The 12500-nt window shown below is 45.3% G+C and overlaps 1 protein-coding gene across 4 annotated transcripts in view; it reads right to left on the reverse strand.

Annotated features, from left to right (window-relative positions):
* The window catches only part of LOC140347526 (2-oxoglutarate dehydrogenase complex component E1), a 49377-nt gene that overhangs the window by 1825 nt on the left and 35052 nt on the right, over window positions 1–12500 (reverse strand). For all 4 annotated transcript variants that reach the window (XM_072434011.1, XM_072434010.1, XM_072434009.1 and 1 more), the window contains 7 exons: window positions 11193–11320; window positions 9013–9191; window positions 8858–8929; window positions 8068–8193; window positions 7098–7170; window positions 1297–1460; window positions 740–894 (listed from right to left, as the gene is read on the reverse strand). In XM_072434011.1, the coding sequence (XP_072290112.1) occupies window positions 740–894; window positions 1297–1460; window positions 7098–7170; window positions 8068–8193; window positions 8858–8929; window positions 9013–9191; window positions 11193–11320 (897 nt within the window). The remainder of the gene's footprint in view (window positions 1–739; window positions 895–1296; window positions 1461–7097; window positions 7171–8067; window positions 8194–8857; window positions 8930–9012; window positions 9192–11192; window positions 11321–12500) is intronic.

The following is a 12500-nucleotide window of genomic DNA, read 5'->3' on the forward strand; positions in this document are numbered from 1 at the left end:
AATGTAGTGTGAAGAAAATGTTTTACTAAGATATTTAATAAATTAATACTTATAAGTGAGGTTTACGTGTGTCACATGACACTGTGCTCACAGCTGATTGGTCCGTGTTGGTTTTTCGCAATCTAAACCAGATCTGAGCCATGTGCAGCCTGTTACTATGGTGATTTACACTGAACTAAACCAAACTTCTATTCAGTGACAGAAAACCGAGTTAACTAAAACTAAACCTGGACTTTCAAACAAGGACAAAGTTCTCCTCTTTGGGGGCTCGGGTCGTGGGTCAGACTTTGCACATCTGGGTTTTGATGTCACCAATATGTTAGTCTGCTATTTAACAGTGTTCCACTGAGCTGCTTTCCTCTATCATTTTCATATATTGTTAATATCCTGCAGAAATTGTGTGTGTATTTTTATCCTAATGGAGGAGCTGAAGCGGTCAGCGGCGTCCATCCTGAGACTGAACCCAACACACATTCTCTTTCATTCACGTCTAATACATCAGCACTCAAGTCTGATCAGCTATATGAAATCAAGCTTTCTGAATATTAAAGTAAATCTGGCAAAATTATTAAAAAAACACTTAAAATTGAACTCAAGTGACTTAATATTGTCAAAAGAATTATTTTTTGTTGCTACGCAATTATGTTGTGACCAGATTAACAGACTCCTTAATCAAAAGTTGATTAAATTTGAGTTTAGGACACATCACGGCTGCAGTGTTTACAGAGTTCAGTCTCACCACACAGGTTTGGTTTTCTGGACGGTGGTCCGGATTCGCGGTTTGACGTAGTCGTAGTAACCCTGGTTCTTGTGCTCCTCCTGACACCAGACCAAATCCGCGTTTGAGAACTTCTCCACCTCAGCTTTCACCTGATCGAACGGGAACGGAGATAACTGTGGAGAGAGAAAGGGGCTAACCACTCTGGCACACAGGAGCCTTGTAGGAGCCTTTGTGCAATTGCTGTTGGAATTCATGTGCAATTCCTGTGAAATTCATGTGCAATCTATGTGCTGTCGTGACACATATTCATGTGCAATTACTGTCGTGATCACATGCAATGGTATTTATGTATTTATTTGTCTATGGGAGTTTTTATTTATTTATAGGAGATCTTCTACTGAAAGTGTTTTTCAGACTTCCTATAAGTGATCTGTTCTTCTGTATCTACCTCTGTATCTACCTGCGTTGCACCAATGAAATTTCCCCATGTGGGACAATAAAGGAATATCTTATCTTATCTTAAAAGCTCTTTACTGAGACAAGACCATGTGAAAACCACTCTGCTTCAGTTGTACCTGTTCCATCCTGGCGATGGCGACGGTGTTCTCCAGTCCACGGTTCTTTCGCTCTTTATTGAGTTCGTAGTAAACCTTTCCGCTGCAGAAGATGATCCTCCTCACAGACTCCGGGTTCTGAGCTGCAGCGCCACCTTCAGGAATCAGCCGCTGGAAATGTGTGCCTGCAAACAACATAAGCGACGTTTCCACTGGTTCAGTCCTGAAGAGTCTCCACTGTAGCCCGTTGAAAGCTTGAATAGAGGATTTACTGTTAGTCCCACACTCACCCCCACCCTCCTGTTCTTTCCGAGTGGCTGTCTGCCATCAAACCTTGTGAATGAGCACGCTACAGCCCGTCTCTTCTGAGCAACTCGAACAGTCTTTCTCTGTCGTCCCTCAGCCATTTTTGTACTTCGCGGTTCGAAGCATAGAGCTACACTGAAGGAACTCGCTGCTAGCTTCGCTAAACACACACGCTAAACATGCTGATATCCTGGGAACGAGCCAGAACGAGGCTGCAGGTGTGCAGTAGGACACAGGGAATAATTGACATGTGTCCACACCACGAGGAAATGAGACCGCTTTATCACAAAAATCCTCTATTAAACCTTCAAGTGATCCAAAGCCAGGGCTCCAGGTGGGCTTTAGCTCAGGAGGCGCTCTACATCACAGCCAGCTGGAGAGAGAAGGAAGACTCGCAAAGGAAGACGGCAAAAAGCAGAGAGAAACACAAAAGAATCACCTAATCATGTATTTTCACTGATGCTAAATTAAGCAAGTTAGCAAAACAAAGCTAGCAAAGCACATTAGCAACAGCTGTTTCATGTTTATCAAAGCATGGCACTCCCATCAAGACCATAGCATAATGCAGCTAAAATTATTAGGGGTGTAATAATTCAGGACCAACATTTCAATAATCAACGATTCTTAAAATAATAAAAACCCTGTAAAATAATACATTTTGCCTTTTATTTATTGTTATTGTAAATAATAAGGTAGATTGTGCAACTGTGGCCTAATTGAGTTTATGGTATTTGTCTATAGAGGGCTTAATATTAGAGCAGGGAGATTCGAGTCACATTACTTGACTCGATTCAAGTTTTTCCAGTGGGTGTCAGGGCCAGCAAGGCCTTCTCTGCTGGCCGAAACATCATCAGAATATATATATATATTTTTTTAAATATATTTTCCAACAAAAATGAATTTAATTATTCCCGAGAGTAAGAGTTGTTCTCTTCATTTCATGGCTTTCCTCTTGGTTGCACCGCTTCCAGCCCCAGGTTGAGATTTGGAGGGCTGGTCTTTATGTTCGATCTTTTATCCAATCATATTCAACATTGATGTGATGTGCCCGTTGTCCGACGTGACTGGTTAGTAAGATGGACCGCGATCCTGTCCCGGGACATGTGCACTTTTAGGCGCGTCTAAATTCATAAGATAATTTCTCCGTGAATATGTGTCGTAGTACTATTGTAAAAGTTATAATAGTCCTGCTTTATAGTTTATCTTGGTCTTAGTTTATCCCTGGTCTTGTCTTAGGTCTGCTTTGCACTAGTCGAGTCAGGTTTCTGGCAAACACTGGGTTTGTGGATCTTATAGAGATAAAAAATAAAATTGTGGTTTGATTTTGCAGTTCGGCCCCAGGACCTTAGCCCCCCCGCAAAAATAATAATTGGAGACCCCTGGTGTAGAGCAATGGCATCAAAATGATGGTAATAGTAGGTGGATGAATTCGGTTGGGACTGTGTAGGGCCTCACTGAAGGCCCAGGCCCATGCCACGCCACTGCGTTTTTCATGACTGAAGACATCACTTGACTTGTGTTTTTACGGGCTAATTTTATTTCTATAGAACTATAGGCATAATGCGCATAAATGTGGTAAATGTGTGTTTACTTGAGCCATGTGCTCCTCATACTTTCAGTTTTACAACGGCAGCATCTTCAGGGGTTCTATTATATCTGGATAGGGTATGGCTAGCCGCAGCATGATGTAGACACCCCCAGTGGCCACTCCATTGGTACTGCAGCCAAAGAAATCATGCAGCCCAGAAAGTTTTTAATTCCATTGTCAGTGAAAAAGTTTGCAAACTAGACATTTTTTATGGTTTTATATTTTATTTTCTATAAACCAAAAAAAACACTGAATAAGAACACTAAAATATTGAGCCATGACATTAATAGATTTTGGTAAATACATATACAAAATGTTCAAGCACAATGTATACAATATAATAATTGACGTATCAATACAAAATTGCATTAATGAGCAAATGTTCTGATGTATTGTAAACTTAAGGTAGAGCTCATATTTTAATAGATCCATGAGTGAAATCGGCTTGATTTTATGACGACGCAGTGACAGCTCACCCCGCGCTTTCTCCTTGCCTCGTGCGCACCATGGAGCTACTAAAATAACACCTTTAATCGGGCAATTTACTTTTTACGGTTCAAAAATCCTTCAGTTTTCTCAAAACCAGTTTAATATTTCGCTTTATCTCACACTGGGCTCTGCGTTGCTCTAGTAACTCTCTCTCTGATTAGTCAGCACGATCACATGGTACGCAAACCTATGTAACTTCCGGGCCGCAGTGCCCGAAGGCTAAAGGCCATTGACTTGAATGGGTGGCCATCTTGGCTGCTGGGGGCTTGGTGAAGATGAGATAAGACAAGCCTTTATTTGTCGACACAATGGGGAAATTTCGGAGTTGCAACGCAAGTAGGTACATAAGTAAAGGACAGATGACTTATAGGAAGCTTTAAAAAAACACTCTTAATAGAAACAAAACTCTTATCTTATCTCATATTCAATCAAATAAATAACATAAGACAAAAATAATAATTGTGGCAAAAGTAAACACTCTTATTTAAAGCAGTTATAGGCACATGAATATGACATTATTGCGTATGGATATGACAGTATTACACATGGGTATGACAGTATACATGTGTTCAGGGCTAACCGTGTTTGTTATAAAGTCTGACAGCAGCAGGAAGACAAGACCTGCGAAACCTCTCCTTCACACACCGAGGGTGGATCAGTCTGTCACTGAAGCTGCTCTCATGGTCTCATGGTCCAGCATAGATGCGAGTTTAGCCAGGATCCTTCTTTCTCCTACCTCCTGCACCGAGTTCAGAGCACAGCCCAGGACGGAGCTGGAGTCGTAGATGGTCTTCAGGAGTGGCCCTGTCACTCCAAAAGACCTGAGTCTCCTCAGGAGGTAGAGCCGACTCTGGCTCCATCTGTACAGTGCGTCTGTGTTATGAGTCCAGTCCAGCTTGTGGTACTTGTATGAGTCCACTCTCTCAATGTCCCTTCCCTGGATGTTCACTGGTGAGGGGGCAGTGGAGTGACGTCTGCGGAAGTCCACCACCATCTCCTTGTTCTTCCCCACGTTGATGAGGTGAGGTTAGTCCTGCGCCAGTCCCCAGTACTCCGCATCATCGTCGTCCGAGATGAGTCCAATGATGGCAGAGTCGTCAGAGAACTTCTGCAGGACACAGCTGTCCGTGCCGTGTCTGAGGTCTGCAGTGCGGTGAAGAGAAAGGGCGTGAGGACGGTGCCCTGGGGCGCCCCCACATTGCAGGTCCGAGTGTAAGACACACGGGGCTCTCACAAACTGGGGTCGGTCTGTGAGGTAGTCCAGAATTCACTCTGCCAGCTCGTACTCCACACCAGCAGTCTTCAGCTTTTCCCTCAGGAGCAGCGGCTGGATTGTGTTGAAGGTGCTTGAGAGATCAAAGAACAGGATCCTCACAGAGCTGCCAGGCGTTTTCAGGTGAGAGAGAGAGAGCGGTGCAGCAGGGAGATGACGGCGTCCTCCACTCCAATGCCAGGCCGATATGCAAACTGCAGCGGGTCCATGGCTAAGCTCACGGTGGAGCAGAGGTGATCCAGGACCAGCCGCTCCAGTGTCTTCATTAGATGGGACGTGAGAGCCACCGGCCTGAAGCTGTTGAGGTCTTTGGCGTGCGGTGTCTTGGGCACTGGTATCAGACAGGAGGTCTTCCAGACCTGTGGTACCACCCTCAGCTTCAGGCTCATGTTGAATGATGATGATCCTCCATCCTCCTCTTGTAGCTGGCTTCCGCCAGCCTGATCTTCCTCCTCAGCTTCCTCTGCACAGTCCTCAGCTCCTCCTTGTTCCCTGACCTGAAAGCCCTCTTCTTCTCCTTCAGCAGAGCCTTCAGTTCACGGTTAATCCACGGCTTGTTGTTTGGAAAACACCGTACCGTCCGGGTGGGAACAGTGTTCTCGAAACAGAAGTTTATGTAGTCAGTGATGCACTCCGTGATGGTGTTGATGTCCTCCCCATGTGGGTTATAAAGCTCAGTCCAGACAGTGGTGCTGAAGCAGTCCCTAAAGAGCCTCCTCGCTCTCAGCAGACCATATCCTCACCACACGGGGCACCACAGGCTGCCTGTGCACGATAGGTGGTCCGAGCTGCCCAGGGGAGGGAGGGGGGAGGAGGAATAAGCCTCCTTGGTGTTGGCAAAGAACAAGTCCAGTGTTTTATTGTCTCTGGTGGGGCAGGTGACATACTGGGTGTATGTTGGCAGAACAGAAGAGGGAGAAGCGTGGTTAAAGTCACCAGAGATGAGGAAGAGCGCCTGTGGGTGCTGTGTCTGTAATCTACCGGTGCAGGAAAGCAGTGCTTCACAAGCATTTTCAGGAAAACCCAGTTACTCCACGTAACCATGGTTCTTTGATAACGGTTAGGTGTTTCACTATATTTCTGTTACCACAATGTACTCCCTTTGCAAACCCAGCGCAGGTTGAGCAGGATCGGAGCACACAGGGGTGTTAGAGGGGAACTACTCACTGAAAAACCGTCAGACCATCACTCAAATTAAATACATATGTCTACAGCTGTCCCCTAGGCTGTGTAAACCGGCATCTGAAGTCCTGCTGCTGCATTGTAGAGGGATTCACTAAGATTTGTTTGTGCTTGATTGAGCTATTATATTCCACGTGAGCTTTTCTACTGCATAAAGTGTTGCTGCGTCTTTACAGTTGTTGGGTGAAATGTTGGCCAGATTTTTTTGTTGAAAACATTTATATGCTGTTGACCACCGCCTGCTTTGTCCGTGCACGCGCTCTGTCCCAGGGCAGTTCTCCTTCCCGTGCGGCGCCTCATGTTTATGCCCTAGCTCAGTGCTCTGCTCGCCTCTCAGAAACGGAGGAAGTCTGAAGCATGAAGAATAGTTTGAGTCGACACTAAATCAAAGCAGTGTCAGGCAGTTTGTGTGGACATAAGCACGTGTGAAAGGAAATAGTAATTTGATGCTGACATTTGTCCGTGGGACATTAGTGCAGAAGTGCGGTGCGGCGATGCAACATGTTTACAGTGCTATTTTAATGTGTTTTTTCAGTGCACATCTGTAAATTTTGCATCGAGATGGATCGAAACACGTGTACAAAGCGTACTGTGACATTTAAGAATCGCAATGCATCACAATTCTTAAATGTCACGATTCTTAAAACACCTAAACATTATCCAAACCAAATGCATTATACAAAGAGTTACGTACATTACGTAGAGGCTTTGCAGAGAAGTGAAAACATGCAGAAAAAGCTGAGGATATACCAGGAATCATGTTTACTCTAGCTTTAGCCATATCTCACAGCCACACAAATAAAATCGTAGATAAGTAGAATTCAGGTACAATTTATATTTGATTATTAAGAAATACTTGAGAGGTGACTTTTCTTGGACAAACTCTGAGGTAGCACATAAGAAACTGAGTCTTTTTTGTTTCTCAGTAGAAGGCATTTAGAAACGTTATTTCTTGAAGTTATATAAAAAAAAATGTAGTGTTACCTGGGAGCATCTCGTCGAAGCTGGATCTGGCCTCCGGGTGGCGCAGCAGTGATTTGGGAGTGAACACGATCAGCTGAAACAGAGAAAACGCAGAGGAAATTAACACCTGTAAGCAGCTCGGACTCGATCGTGCCCGGATGGTGAACGTGTCATGGAGGTACAAGAAGACTGAAGACGGGTTTGGTTTAAAGTCTGGTGTAACCTGCATGATTGTTTCTTTTAAAATTTACGGATATCACACTTTAAGATGTGAGGAATATAAAATGGTAAGACAGAGCAAGGTCACATTGTGTTCAGAGCCTCGCTTGTCGCACAGTCTCTTTTTCTCTCGCCCTTCAACTTTTTAGTGCTGAGGTGGTTCTGACACACCACAGGCAGAAAGTACAGAAAGATCATAAACTGAAACAAGAGCTGGCGTGAGAATGGGGCGGTTTAGGGCAGGGCTATTCAACTTAATTTTCCCGAGGGCCAAGGCCTCTGGGCCAGAGGTGCACAACATGCCACTGTAACAACATTTTGTGTCACACAAAATATCCCCTACACAGTTTAAATAAATTGAGCTAATAAAATAACTATTGATAGATTAAATTTTTGTGTGACATAACAATATGCTTTAGTTACCAGAATCAAAACAGGTTTATAGCAGAATTGAATCAGGACTGAACAAAGACCAAACCAGGTCTTAACTAATACTAAAACCCAGAACATAAACCACTAAACACGTTTTTCTTTCTATATTTAGAACATGACTCTGATTAAATCGCTGGGAGGGCCTGATTTTGCCCCCGGGCCTTATGTTGAATAGCCTTGGTATAGATGCGTAGAAACACGGAATATTATCCCTTGCACTGTTACTTAACCTCTGAAGTTTTACAAATAAATACAAACAAGCTCTTATTTTGGAACAAACAAATATGACATAGTGAGTTTATAGATGAGTGTTATGGTTTAAATGTGGTGCTGGTCTCACTGGTTTCCTGAAGGGCAAAAGGATTTGGCGTCTGAGGACGTGGAAGAGGTTTCCTGGAGTTGAACAGTTCACAACGATCCAGTTACAGTCGTAGAGCTGCTGTGTTGCAATGTCCTCTGTGATTGGCTGCAACAGAGAGAAGGGGATAAGTACGATAAAGCACTACAACTAATGCAGGACTAAAGTACAACTAAAGCAGGACTAAAGTACAACTAAAGCAGGACTAAAGTACAACTAATGCACTACTAAACTAGGCCCAGCAGAGGATGTACTTCCTGGATTATTTGAGCCACTCCCCTCAGGCAAGAGGCCACTCCACTCAAGCAGGGGGCTACAGTCCATCCGGACCAGAACCTCCCGCCATTAGAAGTTTCTTTCACTCTGCCGTTGGACCCATGAACAAATCTGTCACTTTAATCAATCACTCACTAATTTACTCACTCACTACACCACATCTGTAAATTCATTATTTCTATGTTTATCCTAAAGCAGATTTAAATAGTTTTTCTTTTTGATTTTATGTCATTGTTCATTGTTTTATGTTGCACCGAATCACCAAAGCAAGTTCCTATGTTTGTGAATTCTGTTATTAGCATTGGCATTAGTAATGGCAATAAACCTTTTCTGATTGAACAGTACAAAAATACAACTAAAGCTGGACAAAGGAACAACAAAATAAAGCAGGACAACAGGACTTAATTACGACAAAAGCAGGACTAAGGTACGACTAAAACGGCACTTTATTAAAGCGAAGATCCTTTAGTAAAATAAGCTTTAGACAGAGTCTGACCGGGTGCACGTCGGGGTCGTCGTTGCACATCTGGAGGAACCTCTCGGGTCGGGCTGATGAGTGCTCCGGGCCCTGTGGAAAAACAGGACAGCCATGAAGGAGTGCGCCCGCAGGCTCATACCCGCAGGCTCATACCCGCAGGCTCATACACGTACCATGCCCTCGAGACCGTGAGGCAGCAGCAGCACGATGCCGTTCTGCCTCACCCACTTGGCCTGTCCCGGGCAGATGAACTGGTCAATGATGCACTGAGCAGTGTTGTGAAAGTCTCCGAACTGAGCCTCCCAAAGGATCAGTGCGTTCGGACTCGCCATTGCAAAACCTAGCTCGAACCCTGGGGACAAATGGAACACGTTAACATTAGGACCGGCAAAGCTAATGTCTTAGCATTAAATAACCAAAACAATTGATGCATTAATCAAAGTTTTAAGTTACATTTAATCATTACAGCATAACATACTAAATTGACATGCAATGAGATTAATCGCAATTAATCTTTTAAAATGTGTGATTATTCAGCACATGTAAGCAATACATTACAGTCAAAATCCAGCCAGATGAGAAAACTATAATGATAGTTTTCCAAAAGGTTATGTTTTAGAATGTAACCAGTTATACAGCTTCTGTTAAAACCACCATACCAAAGCCATGACTATCAACTACTCAAACCAAATCAAGTGATGATTTTAAAGTAAAAATGAAATATAAAAGTGTCTATTGTGTTCATGTTTATTTGTTGATTCGTAGTATCCCACAGGGGCCTCCATATATACTGTAGTGAATTAAAATATTGTTTTAGAAGTGTGGTATCGAATCGGTTCAAAAAAGCGAAAAATCCATCCATCCAGCCATCCATTTTCTTCCGCTTTATCCGGGGCCCGGGTCGCAGGGGCGGCAGTCTAACCAGGGACTCCCAGACTTCCTTCTCCCCAGACACTTCCTCCAACTCCTCCGGGGGGATCTCAAGGCATTCCCAGGCCAGCCGAGAGACATAGTCTCTCCAGCGTGTCCTGGGTCTTCCCCGGGGCCTCTTCCCGGTGGGACATGCCTGAAACACCTCCCGAGGGAGGCGCCCAGGAGGCATCCGGAACAGATGCCCGAGCCACCTCAGCTGGCTCCTCTCGACGTGGAGGAGCAGCGGCTCTACTCAGAGCTCCCCCCGTGTGGCCGAGCTCCTCACCTTATCTCTAAGGGAGCGCCCGGCCACCCGGCGGAGGAAACTCATTTCGACCGCTTGTATCTGCGATCTTGTCCTTTCGGTCATTACCCAAAGCTCATGACCATAGGTGAGGGTAGGAACGTAGACCGACCGGTAAATTGAGAGCTTTGCCTTTCGACTCAGCTCCCTCTTCATCACAACAGTCTGATGCAGCGACTGCATCACTGCAGCCGCTGCACCGATCCGCCTGTCGATCTCACGCTCCATCCTTCCCTCACTCGTGAACAAGACCCCAAGATACTTGAACTCCTCCACTTGGGGCAAGGACTCCCCACCCACCTGGAGAGGGCAAGCCACCTTTTTCCGGTCGAGAACCATGGCCTCGGATTTGGAGGTGCTGATTCTCATCCCAGCCGCTTCACACTCGGCTGCAAACCGTCCCAGTGCATGTTGCAGGTCCGGGTTTGATGGAGCCATCAGGACAACATCGTCTGCAAACAGCAGAGATGAGATCCTGTGGTCCCCAAACCGGACACCCTCCGAACCCTGATTGCGCCTAGAAATTCTGTCCATAAAAACTATGAACAGAACCGGTGACAAAGGGCAGCCCTGGCGGAGTCCAACATGCACTGGGAACTGGTCTGACTTGCTGCCGGCGATGCGAACACAGCTCCTACTCCGGTCATACAGGGACCGGACAGCCCTGAGCAAAGGGCCCCGGACCCCATAACTCCCATGAACCCTCGAGCACCCGATGGAGGGTAAAGAGCTGGTCCAGTGTTCCACGACCAGGACGAAAACCACTCTGCTCCACCTGAATCCGAGGTTCGACTATCGGTCGGATTCTCCTCTCCAGTACCTTGGAATAGACCTTACCCGGGAGGCTGAGGAGTGTGATCCCTCTGTAGTTGGAACACACCCTCCGGCCCACCTTCTTGAATAGAGGGACCACCATCCCGGTCTGGACTGTAATTCTACTGGTTTGTCTTATATCAGAATGCATCCCATTGTTCCACTCCTAATATACAGCCATCAATATGAAGTCTATCACTATTATCATCTACATTTATGACATCCTGCTCCAGTGACTGAGGACTCACCAAAACATTATTACAGACATAAATATGATTTCATATTATTTCACCAACGGCTCCACCGTAACAGAAATAGACCCACCGAGGACGCCGTACTCTGACAGACAGCTGTTACAGACGGTGTACGGAGCCTGGTCCGGGCTCATGTGGTTCATGGGGATACAGGTGCGCTTGTCCACGTTCTGGTCATGGAGCACGTGGTGACGGTGGCTGCAAAGGGCCAAAAAAAAAAAACATCACAGTGAGGAGATGAAGGGAATGTCCACCTTAGCCCCTTATCCCTCAACTCACAACATGGTCCTGAACTCTTTATACAGCGAGGAAAATAACTATTTGAACACCCTGAGATTTTAAATGGTCGTAAATGACACTACTGCAATAACTTACAGATCATCTACCTCAAGACAAATGTGATAACGATGCATGATCTGTGCGTCTGATCGGCCCATTTGGCAGATCACTGATCACATGATTTTTGCTGTGATTGGCCTGATCATGATCAGCACTTCGTGTCAAACAAACACGAGGTGCTGACAAACAAACAGAAACAAAATTGTAGACCTCAAGCAGCTTGGTGAGAAAAGTTCAACTGTTGGAGCAATTGTTAGAACATGGACGAGGCTAAGGATGACGGTCACTATCCCTCGCACTGGGGCTCCATACAAGATCTCACCTCATGGGGTATCGGTGATAAGAAAGGTGAGGAATCAGCCCAAAACTACACAGGAGGAGCTGGTCAATCACCAAAAGAGAGCTGGGACCACAGTTTCAAAGGTTAATATCGGTAATACACTACGTCGTCATGGTTTAAGATCGTGCATTGCACAGAAGGTTCCCCTGCATAGGTCTGAAGTTTGCCAATGACCATCTGGATGACTCAGAGGAGTCATGGGAGAAATTAAAGGGGCCAGATGAGACCAAAATATAAGGATGAGTTCCATCCCCACAGGGGACAGGACGATTGCCATGTATTAAGGAGAGAATGAATGGGGCTGTGTATTTAGGGCAACAACCTCCTTCCCTCCGTCAAAGCATTGAAGATAGCTCATGGCTGGGTCTTCCAACATGACAATGACCGGAAGCACACAGCAAGGAGAACCAAGGAGTAAGACTCATATCAAGGTTCTGGAGTGGCCTAGCCAGTCTCCAGACCTGAAGCCAATAGAAAATCTTTGTAGGGAGCTGAAAGGGAGCTGTGTGACTCAGCAACAACCACGAAACCTGATATCTAGAGAAGACCTGTCTGGAGGAGTGGGCCAAATCCCCGCTGCAGTGTGTGCAAACCTGGTCAAGAACTACAGAAAACATTTGACCTCTGTAATTGTAAAAGGCTTCTGTACCAAACATTAATATCAATTGATTTTCTCAGGTGTTCAAATACTTATTTGCA

This window comes from Eucyclogobius newberryi, unplaced genomic scaffold (genome assembly GCF_026437365.1).
Source record: "Eucyclogobius newberryi isolate DKJ021-1_F unplaced genomic scaffold, fEucNew1.0.hap1 SCAF_6, whole genome shotgun sequence".
In the NCBI taxonomy this organism is placed as follows: Eukaryota; Metazoa; Chordata; class Actinopteri; order Gobiiformes; family Gobiidae; genus Eucyclogobius; species Eucyclogobius newberryi.